At 46.2% G+C, this 12,747-nt stretch overlaps 1 protein-coding gene across 1 annotated transcript in view; it reads right to left on the reverse strand.

Moving 5' to 3' along the window:
• DCPS (decapping enzyme, scavenger) overlaps nt 1–6,273 on the reverse strand; it is a 50,516-nt gene extending 44,243 nt beyond the window's left edge. Inside the window, exons 1-2 of the mRNA XM_084783574.1 lie at nt 5,784–6,273; nt 2,731–2,905 (exon numbers count right to left, since the gene is read on the reverse strand). Coding sequence (XP_084639700.1) covers nt 2,731–2,905; nt 5,784–6,125 — 517 coding nt within the window. The 5' untranslated portion in view covers nt 6,126–6,273. The remainder of the gene's footprint in view (nt 1–2,730; nt 2,906–5,783) is intronic.
• Between the last annotated feature and the right edge of the window lie 6,474 nt (nt 6,274–12,747).

Below are 12,747 nucleotides of genomic sequence, written 5' to 3' on the forward strand. Positions count from 1 at the left end.
CAGGCCAGTCCTTAACTCGCTCTATGGCCCACACAGGCCTTAAGCTTTTGAGCCTTCTGCTTCGGCTTTTCAGGAGCAGGGACTACAGTCCTGTGCCCAAAGCCTCCATCCAGGTAGAAAGAATCACAGCATTTGTCTCTCTATCTCTTCATGGCCCTCTTGCCACTGCCTAAACATCTTATTGGACTCTAAAGCACTGGGCCCAGCACATCAAAATAGTAATAGTAACTACAACTAAATAGGTGCTGACTACCTCTGAATAAATCACACACTGTTTGGATTTTGTTTATTTGTTTGTTTGTTTTGTTTTTTGAGACAGGGTTTCTCTGTGTAGCTTGGCTGTCCTGGATTCACTTTGTAGACCAGGCTGGCCTCGAACTCACAGGGATCTGCCTGCCTCTGCCTCTGCCTCCCGAGTGTTGGATTAAAGGTGGGCACCACCATGGCTGGCATAAATCACACACTGTATTCTTGAATTTCACCTATTCAGTACCTATGAAAACTTCAAATGCAAACTACAAGTACATTTATTTCGATACCAGCTGGGAGATCTTTGAGAGGCCAAGGATTGAGAAATAACGGCAGGCATCCCCAGGAAACAAAGTGTCTTTTAAGGATCAGTATCTTTCTAATTATTATGTGCATACAACTTGGAGGAAGAGCTGGCTAGCACATGGGCTCCAGTTCCGTAGTCTGCAGTAGGGTCTGGGATTCTGTGCCTGAGAAACTCCTGCGCAGTGCTCACAGTACCATTCCACAGACCACACTCTGAATGGCAAAAACCTGCATGCTGGGCTGAGAAACTATGTCCAGCAGGTCCTATTTGACCCACCGCCTGAGCGAATAGCTAGCAAGCTGGAAGAGGCACATTCATTTTTAGAGGGGTGGAGGAAGAGAAGGAATGAGGAGACCATCCGTGCCTCACAAAGCCTAGAGCATTTACTTTGGTTTTTTATAAAAAAGAGTCTGCCAAATTACTATTTATGAAGTCACAGGGACTTCAGGGACAGGATAAATAGTCAAACAGAGGAGAAACACAGGTCAGGCCCTGAAGACAACTGTTATGACTTCCAAACCTCCAGGCCAGGCCTAGATAGGGAAGGCAAGCCCACAAAACACAGCACATGTGCTAAAGAGGCAGGGCAAGGAGAGTTCCCACCCCAGGCTCCCAGGTAGGTACAGGTGAGCACAGGGAAAGCGTTATGGAGGCATGGGCGGCTGGGTGGGAAGGAGCCCTCACCAACTGCCACTATCAATACTCATCCAGGAACAAAACAAAACAAAAACAATAACAACAACAACAACAAACGGAGTGCAGTGGCCACTACCACTTACGCGCAGTGTCACAGAAGTGCTATGGAGAGGGAGGCAGCTTTGTGAATGCTGCAGGGCTGATCCCAGCAGCAGCAGAACCTTCTGAATTCTGGCTAGGGGTGGGGATAATAGTGGGAGAGGGATGGGAGTAACAGTCCAGAGCCTGTAGTCTGGTGGCTTCCGTAAGCCAGGCCTGGCCACAGTGCCTTCTGTCAGGCTTCTGCTGCCTCGTGCCATGGAACAGATTTCCTTAAAGGTCAACACTTATGAAAATAAATACAGCTGTCCATTCCATCGACTTAAACCAAAGAATCCGGCTGCCTTTCCGTGAAACGCAGGGCCTTGTGCCGCCTGCTCTGAGAGGTTTGCTTGTCTCACATCAAGGGATCACATGTATTTTTCAAAGAACAACAATAGCCCTCAGTTACAGAGCTGTAGGGAATACTATAAAAAGACATTGGGACAGGATATCTGGAAAGCCAAATTGTTCTTAAATGTTAAGGGGTAAATAAGAATACACTGCGCAGCTAGGTGTGGTGGGGCCCGCCTTTAATCCCAGCACTCGGGAGGCAGAAGCAGGTGGATCTCTGTGAGTCTGAGGCCAGCCTGGTCTACAAAGCGAGTCCAGGACAGCCAAGGCTACACAGAGAAACCCTGTCTCAAAAACAAACAAATAAGCAAAAATACATCACACAAGGATTTGACCAACTCACCATGTGCACAAATGTAATTCTGAAATATCCTGTTGGAACCATTAAGGTCAACTCATTTCTCTCATGTGTTGCCAACAAAATTTTGACAGATCAGGCATTGCTTGGAGCATGGCCCCATATGTTCCTGCCCTACTCAAGTTCATCCTGCCTGATCAGACCGTTTGTCTCTTCTACCCGGAAGTGGGAATCTTCACGAAGTAACTACCTATACAGCATCCAGCACACTGCATAGCACGTGGTTTGAGAGTATGGTGAGCAGACGCAGGCAGATCTCTGTGAGTTTGAGGCCAGCCTGGTCTACAAAGGGAGCCCAGGACAGCCAAGGCTACACAGAGAAACCCTGTCTTTGGGGGGTGGGGGGGCAGGGGGAAGAAGTATAGTGAGATCTCGGCCTATTGAAATACTTCATTTTCCTGCCATCTGTTGTGGTAGCCTACCCTGTGCATTGTGGGATGTTTCCCAGCATGCCTATCCTCTACAGACTACAAGTCAGTCAGTAGCGCATGCACAGCCAATTCCAGCTACCAAAACTGTCTTGAGAGATGGCCAAGCTCTCTGAAGGGAAACACCCTCCCTCTTTAATTTAGAACTACTGTACTAGAATTTCCCAGTTTGAAAGAGGGTCTATCCACCACAGCCCATAGTTTCTCCCCCCCCCACCCACCCTCCCCACACGCAAGCATGACAGACAACACGTGCTCACCACTCAGATGCCTTGGAGGAAACAGGTTATAGGTGCTGTAGACATCATTGGAGAACTGCAGCTTGAGCTCAGGGCTCCCCGATAGGAGCTGCGCCACGTGTTCGACCTGAAACGGAGTCTTCTCCAGGATCACAACAGCATCCTCTCCGTGTGTGTCCCCAGAGTCCTCATTCACCTGCAGGCAGAGATGTCATCAGTGCGTGCAAGGGCAGCGCCTGCAGAGCAAGAGGCTTCCGAACCCTAGCGCTTGGGACTAGGGAGAAAGTTTTGTTAATAAAATGCATTCCATGCAAGCATGAGGGCCTGAGTGTCCATTTACAGAAGCCATGTAAAAAAGCTGGGAGTGAGAGAAATCCTGTCTGGGGGGGGGGGGGGGAAAAAAAGAAAGCTGGGTGTGATGGTGCTACTTAAAATCCCAGAACTGGGAAGGCAAATATAAGTGGACCCCTGGGGCTGCTGGCTAACCAGCCTAGCCTAATTGGCGAGTTCTTCATCAGTGGGAAAGTGTGCGCCAAAAAGCAATGCAAATAAGCAAAAACAAAAAACAAAAAACAAAAAAACCTGAAGTTGACACACACACACACACACACACACACACACACACACACAGAATAAAGATAAATAAATAAAAAGAAATCCCAGCACTTGTGACTCCAGGGCCTCTTAAGCCACAGCACCTGTGTTTCTTTTCCTGCGGGCTCCCTTCTGAGGAAGTACAGCACTCTTCTTCTCCCAGAAAAGACACCTTAATCCAAATCCTTGTGAAAATTCTCAGACCTTTCTTCCAAAAGATTCAGTTTTTCAGCTATCATCTATTTTAGGTTTACAAGACCACTAGAGAAATTAAGTGACTTGTTCAAGGTCACCTGAACAGTGTAACAAATTAGAATCCAGGCATCTCTGCTAACTTCCAGCTAGAAGTCTCTTGGACCTAAAATCTTCAGTAAATGATACATACTAAAGACAAAGGGGCTAAGAAAACCAGACAGGACCTAATAAAAGACAGGAGACACAGAATTGAAGCTACGTCCCCCGATCCTCCCAAATGTGAGCTCTTGCAAGTGGTTCTTGTGTTTGTGGAGGCTAGACGTCAAGGTAGGGTGTCTTCCTTAATTGCTCTTTACATTGTCGTCATCATCATCACTAGAGACAGTATCTCTCACTGAACTTGGAGCTCACCAATTCACCTAGTCAATGAGCTCCAGGTATCTGCCTACCCCCCAACCCCCGCCCAACCCCAGTACACTAGGGTTACAGCAGGACACCATCATAGCCAGATTTTTACATAGGTTCTGGGAATCCAAACTTAGGTATTCACATTTGTGCTTCAGGTGCTTCCCTCACCGAGCCATCCCCCTGCCCCAGGAACAACTTCTTGAGATTGCGGGTTTCACTGGTGGAGATCATTACAGAAAACCACAAGGGATCAAACTGCAGAGAATAAGTGACCGTGTCCCATCCAGACCCAACTGGTACAACGCAACTCCTGCATCTAAGGCTCAAGAATCATGGCGGAAGAGAGAATGGAAAGACTCCAAGAGCCAGAAGAAGAGGAAGTCTTCTGTGAGGCTGTGTCTCTAGCAATGTCAAAGAAGCGACACCCAAGATGTCTCAGCAATGTGGCTGACTAAATAAGACCTGAACAGGATGGCACCAACAGACATGCTAACACGAAAGGGAGGAAACCCATGGGGCCTAAACCCTAGACTAAGAAGTACAAGCAACTAAGAAATGCTGCAAGTAGGCAGCACAGTCTTCCCCATGGAAGAATATATATATATACTGTAAAATGTGAGGGTCGTGGAAAAACTAGGCAAGAATAAAAGATATCCAAACACACAAGGAGCAGGAATTAATTCACACCCAAATGCCTAAGGAATGGAAGGTGGTTTTGGCAGTGCTCTCCTGTGCTGCTATGGACAGCTTTACCATGGTTGTAGATCACCACACAACATTTGTACGGTTCATGGTATCAAGCCATGCAGCACCCACAAATTCTGCCTTGAACACCTTGGTTCAGATGCAAGACTTCCATACCTCATGATCTGAAATATTTTCACTGTACATACAAAGTTTTCTTCTGCTCTTAAGTGGCTTGGCCACAGAAAACATAATCCTGCCACTTTGTAGTACATGTTAATGCAGAGTAGCACTCTCAGCTCTGTTGTCAAATCAAAATATTAACCAACCCGGGAAAAATACTCAAAGTGCTCTATATCTTGCAGTATTAAATGGTCAAGATCTTATTATCAGCAAGCACATGCATGTCATTAGCATGTAAATTTGCTTACACCAAAGAATTGTTTAAAAATTACTTTCTTTATGATTATCAATAACTATTTGATTTGTATACCTATTTTGTATGCCTATATACCCAGGGTTGTGTAAAGCACCCTCAGCAGAATGAAGTCGCGAGTGGAAGGCTGAAGCCCCGCATTCTAGAGAAACTCTGGTGTCTGCCTTGACTCGGCCTCCTCAGTAACTTGGGATGATCTCCAGCTCTCCCCTCCTACTAGACAGCTAAGCGCACGGCCGTGAGAGGCAGCAGCCTAGCTGCCGTCAACAGACATGCTTTGCAGCCCAGGAGACCAAGAACAGCAACTCTCGTCTCCACATCCCAAGCACCTGCCTGGGTCCCTGTCACACGTGAGAGCGCACAGCATGTGGAATGGGTTAACTTAGGCTGTGAAGCCTCATAAACCAAGCACCACATTTCACAGTTATCATTTCTAAGGACAGGGCCCAGAGCAAACGTTTGCTGAGTTCCTGGCGTCTTTACACGTAAAATAAAATGATGATGAATGGCTTGGGGAATCTAACACGTGGTTTTAAAACTGGCAGATATTTCTAGGGAAGAAGGAAATGGGACAATCAGACCTAGACGTGTGTATTCCTTTAATTCCACAGTGAGCCTGTCGCTCCGCGCATCGTAGTGGTGGTACGCTCCACCTTCCCCCGAATAATGGGATAGGTAGTTCCCAATGGAAAAAGTTCCGCTTCTGAGCGAAGGTTGGTTCCCTCCTTCCCGCGTGCCCCGAGGTGTTTAGTGGTACCTTCCCATGCAGGAAAATAATTTTGTCCCGCGCAGACTCCCTCAGCACTTTTTGTACTCTAAAGCCGGAGAACGGTAAGCGGACAGGGGCAGAGGTACCATTGCCAACGCCTGCTTCCTTCTCCTCGGTGCTGGGGGTTTCTGCCTCCTCTGCCTCCGGTTCGCGCTTTCTCTTGAGTAGAGGCGCTGTATCCGCCATACTGCCTAGGAAGAGCGGTACCCGCCTGCACGCATGAGCCGCTGCCCACGCCCCTTGCCGTCCTTCCTCACAGCCTGTGAGGGGCTGGACTTCAACACCCGGCATGCTCCGCGTAGGCAAGGCAGCTACTCCATTTCCCGGCATGCTTCGCGTCACAGTCCGCTTCTGTAGGTTTTACCCGTTTGGGTGGCGGGTCCTCCGATGGTCTTTGTGGACTGGCCGATTTCGATCGAATCACTGAGCCCCGGTCCCGCTGGCAGGCGGTGAGGACCTAATGTGGCAGGCTAGAGGTGTTTGACGGTGAAGCACCTCAGCAAACCTCAGCCCAGCGCCTGCTGTGGGAAACCAAAACACCTTGGATTCAGTATGATGGACACACAGTGTTAAATTGTTAAATTTGTTTCGTTTGACAGGGTTTCTCTGTATAGTCCTGGTTGTCCTGGAACTCTCTCTGTAGAAACAGGCTGGCCTCGAACTCACAGCGATCCGCCTACTTCTGCCTCCCAAGTGCTAGTATTAATGGCGTGTACCACCATGCCCGGTGGCAACTCCAAATATTATCAAGAACATTGTTCCCTTTAACTTGGCAACTCCAAATATTGTCTGCCAAACATTATTTTTGTCAATATCAGTGAGTTTTAATTTTTCAAGTAAATGTAATGGGTATGACACAACTCTTTTTTTTTTCAGTTCTTAATATTAACAAGATATAATTTTCTGTATGTTTCAGTAACTAAAAAGTGTACCATGGTTTAATAATAGATTGAGTTTTGGATAGGAACACAAGCGGGTATGACTAGTTGTTTTAGAAGTAGAAAAACTTTTGGAGAGCTGGGTAAGAACATATGGGGGTGGGGGCTGGGGAACCTGGAAGCTGGTATCGTTATTTGCAAGGTGTCACTTGTCCTCACGCTCCCTTATCTTCTAGGAATGTACAATATGAGGTTATCAATTATGTGTAAGACCAAAAGGAAATGTCCCACAAGGCCAATGGCAGCAAAAAACCTACTTAGTTACAGGACCTTGTTCTTAGGAAAATTTCTGAGCATTTTTCCAACTCACAAAAATGAAAGAAAACGGTCAAACATGATGACATATGTGTTTAATCCCAGCACTCCACAGGCAGAGACAGATAAATTGCTGAGTTCCGGCCAGGGCTACACAATAAGACCCTGTTTCTTGAAACGTTCATTAGTTTGGATATTTGTAGCCAAACAAGGGAAGAAATTATAAATTCTAAATTCTAGTACATGACATCAACACCTTGGTAATAGATATAGCTTGCTTTCTCTTTCTCTTTAGACAGGGTCTCAGTAGTAGACCTGACCTGGCCTGGCCTGGAGTTCCCTGTGTGTATTAGGCTTGCCTTAAACTCAGATCCTCCGGCCTGTGCCTCCTGGCTTCTGGGATTAAAGGCGTGTGCCATCACACCCAGCTCCAACATGTTTTAAAATACGTATATTCCTGTTAGGCTTAGAATGCTAGTTTTACATAAATCCAAGAATGGCAGTTAGTTATATAGGCTTTTCCGACTTTACTTTGCTGGATTCTTTGATGAGGGATTTTGTGTTAGATGTATGAGTGTTGTGCCGGGCTTAAATGAAACACCAATCGACACTAGGAGCCGATGTGGATGTAAAAACACAGGGTCTTTTAATTGTTCAGCTTAAACTGTACCCACACTATCACCGACACAGCAGATCAGGTGTGAGTCCTGAGTACAAGCAGGAAAGAACTTTTTATAAATTGTAGTGAACCAGAAGGCCGGTAAGTGGGTTTCTAGTTTGGCAAGCATCCTATTGATTATTTCTTGAACTAATTGATATTCATCTGGTACAGGTCTGGTATCAACCCATGAATAATTAACTTCTAAGGAATAACTTTTGAGAAATCCGGGGGAAGCGTTTGAATTTTTAGTACTTTCTTATTTTCCAGCTGATTGGTTTTTCTATATCTCTGTGCCAAGTATATCATTGTGGGTTTTTCTAGATCTGGAGTTCAAGAGTAGGTCACCCAAATACAAAAAATGAAAGTTTTAAGCAAAAAGGAGTTACTTTGGTCCATATGAACACACATGTTCAGTGGGGATTGAACCTTGAACAGTTAAGCATGTGCTCAGCCACAGAAATATACCCCAAGTGCTTGAGTGGGCTTCTAACTTCTGGAGACAGAAACCAAGCTTATCAGACTTCACCAGTAGTGCCTAGTGAGTTCCTTGGTCTTGGTACCTCTAGTCCTGGCAGAAAGCAACATTCTGGAGTAGAAAGCTTAAGGGGCCTTTTCTCTCCTTCTTTCTTTCTTTCCTTCCTTCCTTCCTTCCTACCTTCTTTCCTTCCTTTCTTTCTTCTTTCTTTTGGGTTTGTTTTTCTGTGTAGCCCTGAATAGCTTGGAACTCACTCTGTAGACCAGGCTAGCCTTGAACTCACAGAGATCCACCTGCCTCTGCCTCCTGGGTGCTGGGATTAAAGGCGGGAACTGTCACTGCTCAGTGCTGCCACCGCCGCAGTTGCAGCCGCCCCCTGCCACTGCATCCTCCTCCTCCTCCTCCTCCTCCTCTTCCTCCTCCTCCTCCTCCTCCTCCTCCACCACCACCCAGCACCCAGCACCCAGCACCCAGCACCCAGCACCCAGCATAAAGGCTTTTTAACGTTTTTAAAGTTCTGGTTGGGGTCGCTTTTGAATCCTGCAGTAACTGCGCCCTCTAGTGGATTTAGCCGTTTTAAGACAGTTTCTCCTAATCTAACAGACCAATACACTCAGAAAAAAACTGATGTTTCTTAAATTATTTCAGAGACAATTCTAAATCTGGAACAATTATATATGTGAGGGTTATATTTTGTTTGTGTTTTGGTTCTTTGAAACAGGCTAGCTTCAAACTGACCCCAACAGGAGTACAGGCATGCACTAAAATACTTAATTTGTGTTTGGAATATTCAGTCATTCTTTCATTCATTCATTGTCTCAATGGGGACAAAAGCTATTTGTAAGAGAAATGATTTGATATATGGGCTGAAACATTATAAACTCAATCTACAGATAAAGATTAGCTCTGCCACGCATCTCCTTAAGTTTTTTTTTTTATTACTTTCCAATCAAAGCCCAATTTTAATTATATAGATTCAAGCCAAAAGGAAAAGAGAGCTGTGCTATCCAATAAGGGGCATAACCCACATTATTGGCCACAGTGCTAAGGTCACAGCCATTGGTTGGCCACCTACATACTAGGTTCTCAGAACCTCTGTGTATCTCCACTAGAAAGATACTCAAAGGAGCATACTGAATAAGACAACACAGGGAAACAAACAAAAGCTGCCCAAGCGGGTTCCCCGAAAGTCAAGCCAGAGTTTATTAATAATTTAAACAAGCCAAGCTTACGGGCGTGGTGGCATGGGCCTCTAATTCCAGCACATGGGAGGCAGAGGCAGGAGGATCATGTGTTGAAGGCTAGCCTGGGATTCATAGAGAGATCCTGTCTCAGACAACAAAAACACCAAACACACACACACACACACACACACACACACACACACACACACACCAACTTTTGTGCTATAAATTCCTAAGCCAAATTAAAAAAAAAATAGGGATCTGGAGAGATGGCTCAGTGGTTCAGAGCACTCACTGCTCTTCTGGAGGACCCAGGTTCAATTTCCAGCACCCACATGGCAGCTCACAGCTGTCTGTAACTCCAGCATCTGACATCCTCACCCAGGCATACATACAGGCAATGCACATAAAATAAAAATAAATTATTTTCAAAAACTTGGACCAGCTAGATGGCTCAAAGTGCTTGCCAGGTAAGCCTGGTGACCTGAGCTCCATGCCCAGAACCCGTGGTAAAGGTGTCCTTTGACCTCCACACATGAGGCATAGCATGAGTACACATGAACACACCCACACACACACACACTCACACACGTGCGCACACACACACACACACACGCACACACCCACACTCACACACACATTTAGGGATTTCTCCATGCCTAACACTACTTAGCACCCCCCCCAACGCTGTGATGGCATACCTTCCCCAAGCTGTGGGGACCCCCTCACTCCCCACCCCAGTATTTCAGCCCAGAGTGCCTAACCTTATGACCACCCCCAAGAGCTACGTAGTCCTTAAGCAGCTGGCCACTACAATTTAAAGTTGCTTGATGCCAGCTGTCCTCCCCACCTCAGGGCAATCACCCCCTCCTTCCTTGCTCCCCCCCCCCCCCTCACGGGCTGTGGAACTGCCTCAGACAACTCTTTCCTGCTGTCTCCATGGGAGCTGCCTATGTCTATTCCTGCTTCAGCCAGCTGCTCAGTGAAAATTGGACACCTTTCCTGCCTCAGAAAGCCTGCTGCCACTGCCATGGGAGCTATCCATGGTAACAACAGCCTTTTCTGTTTCAGCCTACTGCCTTCACAGTGGACTCTTTGTAAATCTTTGACACATTGTAAAGTTTATTACCCCTCAAGGCAGAAAATTGGCCGAAGCTCTGCCTGAGAAAGCTCCAGCAACCCAGCCGCTCTCTCTCACCCTCACCTCTGTAAACCGCCATCTCCAGCTCCTCAGTAGGGCTCATCCCAGATTATGCTAATTTGGGATGAGAGGTCTGGACAAAAACCCACCAATCCCCTAGCGTCTCCCAGCCTGGGCTTGAAATCTCACCAATCCACACTCAGGAAATCCCTGCCCCAGAAAGCTCCGCCCCCTAAGAAACCCTATATAAAAGCTGTGTCTGCCCAATTCTCTGCTGTCTTCTCCTGGGAGCAGAGGCAGCCACTCTTGGATTCATCCCTTCAATAAACTTCTTAAGAGATTTACTGCCTGCTGTTACCTTTCACCAGAAGAAGAAGAAAAGGAGGAGGAGGAGGAATGAAGGAGCAAGGCTCAGGTTCCAAGGCTCCTCAGTTCCTCAGGACTTAGAGGCAGCCCTTCCCTGGGAGCTACATCATCTCTGTTGAGGAGACCTCCTGTCAGAGCTGTGAGGTCCTTGGGCTCCCGGGTCTCAGGATACTCTTGGGACACAGTCTCATCTCAGGACTGGGATTCCTTCCCAGCTCTAGGAGTCGTGGACACCCTTCCAGCTGAGTCCCAGAAGTCAGGACACACAACACTCACAAACAACAGTGTAGAGCAGTCAGTCTGGCCTCAGGCTTGTGGCTGGTCTTCATGCCTCTGCCTCTAGAGTGCTGGGATTACAGGTGCACACCATCATACACAGCTTTGGGGAAAATGCCAGGCTTCTTACCAAATTTCTAGCTGTAGTACCTACTTGAGAAGACGTCTTCATTTGTTTTCTATACTATAGCAAAATACCTGAGCCTAGGTTCTTTGTAAAAAAAAAAAAAAAGTTTATTTGGTTTGGGAAACCAAAGTTCCAGCTCAGATGGCCACACCTGGGCTACCTCTCTTGACATCATAATGGCAAGAATATGTGCATGTAAGATCTCATAAAAAGATAGAAAACTAGAGATTTGGGAGCTCAGGAACAGTCTTTATAAAATAACTTGTTCTCATAAAAACTAACAGCAGGTGCCAGTGAGATGGCTCAGAGGTTAAGAACACCGGCTGCTCTTCCAGAGGGCCTCAGCTCAAGTCCCAGCAAGCACATGGTGGTTCACAGCCATCTATAAAGAGCTCTAATGCCTATTCTGGCATGTAGGTGTACACACAGACAGAGCACTCCTATGTTTAAAAATATAAACAAACAAACAAACAACAAATAAAACTAATAGCAACACAGTAGGAGATTGTAGTAGAGTATTTCCTAAGCATGTACAGGCCCCTGTGCTCTAACCCCAGCCCTACAAGGGAACTATAATACACAAAGTCCTGTTGCATGATATTTGATTCCATTGTGAACCCTGAGATTGTGAACTGTAAAAACCTGTTTTTAGGCTGGGCATGGTGGAGCACGCCTTTAATGCCAGAACTTGAGAGACAGGGGCAGGTGGATCCTTGTGAGTTCCAAGTCAGCCTGGTCTACAAAGTGAGTCCAGGACAGCCAGGGATACACACAGAGAAACCCTGTCTCAAAAAACAAACAAACAAACAACAAACCCCCAAACAAACAAAAAACCAAAAAGACAGTGTGGAAAAGAAGGGCCTTTTGGCTTTTACCTTCTGGGTTGTAAGCTGAGTAGGAAGAGCTTTTTCCCTTCTGAGACATCAGCTGATGCTTTTTCTGCCTCTCTGAGCTAGTAGGTTTTTGCCTCAGCATCTGGCTCGAGTCTTTATTAGCAAAACCAAATTGGGCTTTTTTCTTTCTTTCTTTCTTTCCTTTCTTTCTTTCTTTCTTTCTTTCTTTCTTTCTTTCTTTTTAACAACAAAGTGCTTCCAAGAACAGCACTGTGATGACCTAACAATCTTCCAGGAGAGTGACTGTTTCAATGAGAATGACCCCCATAGGCTCCTATGTTTTAACACTTGGCTCTGATTGGTGGAACTGATTAGAAGGTGTTTCCTTTTTGGAAGAGGTGTGTCACTGGGCTTGGGCTTTAAGGTTTTAAAAAATTTGCATTATTTCGTTTGTTTGTTTGTTTGTTTTTTCCTTTCTTTTCCTCTGCCTCATAGGTCTCAAGGTGTGAGCTCTCAGCTATGGCTCTAGCACCATGCCTGCCTGCCAGCTTGCCTGTCTGCCTGTTACCATGCTCTGTTTCATAGTCACACTGTAACCTTTTGAAGCTATAAGCCCCAATAGACTCTTTCTTCTCTAAGTGTCCTAGGTCATGTTGTCTTATCACAGGAATAGAAAGTAACTAATACAAGTACTGT

The sequence above is a fragment of the Acomys minous genome, assembly GCF_964271855.1.
Source record: "Acomys minous genome assembly, chromosome: 5".
Taxonomy (NCBI): Eukaryota; Metazoa; Chordata; class Mammalia; order Rodentia; family Muridae; genus Acomys; species Acomys minous.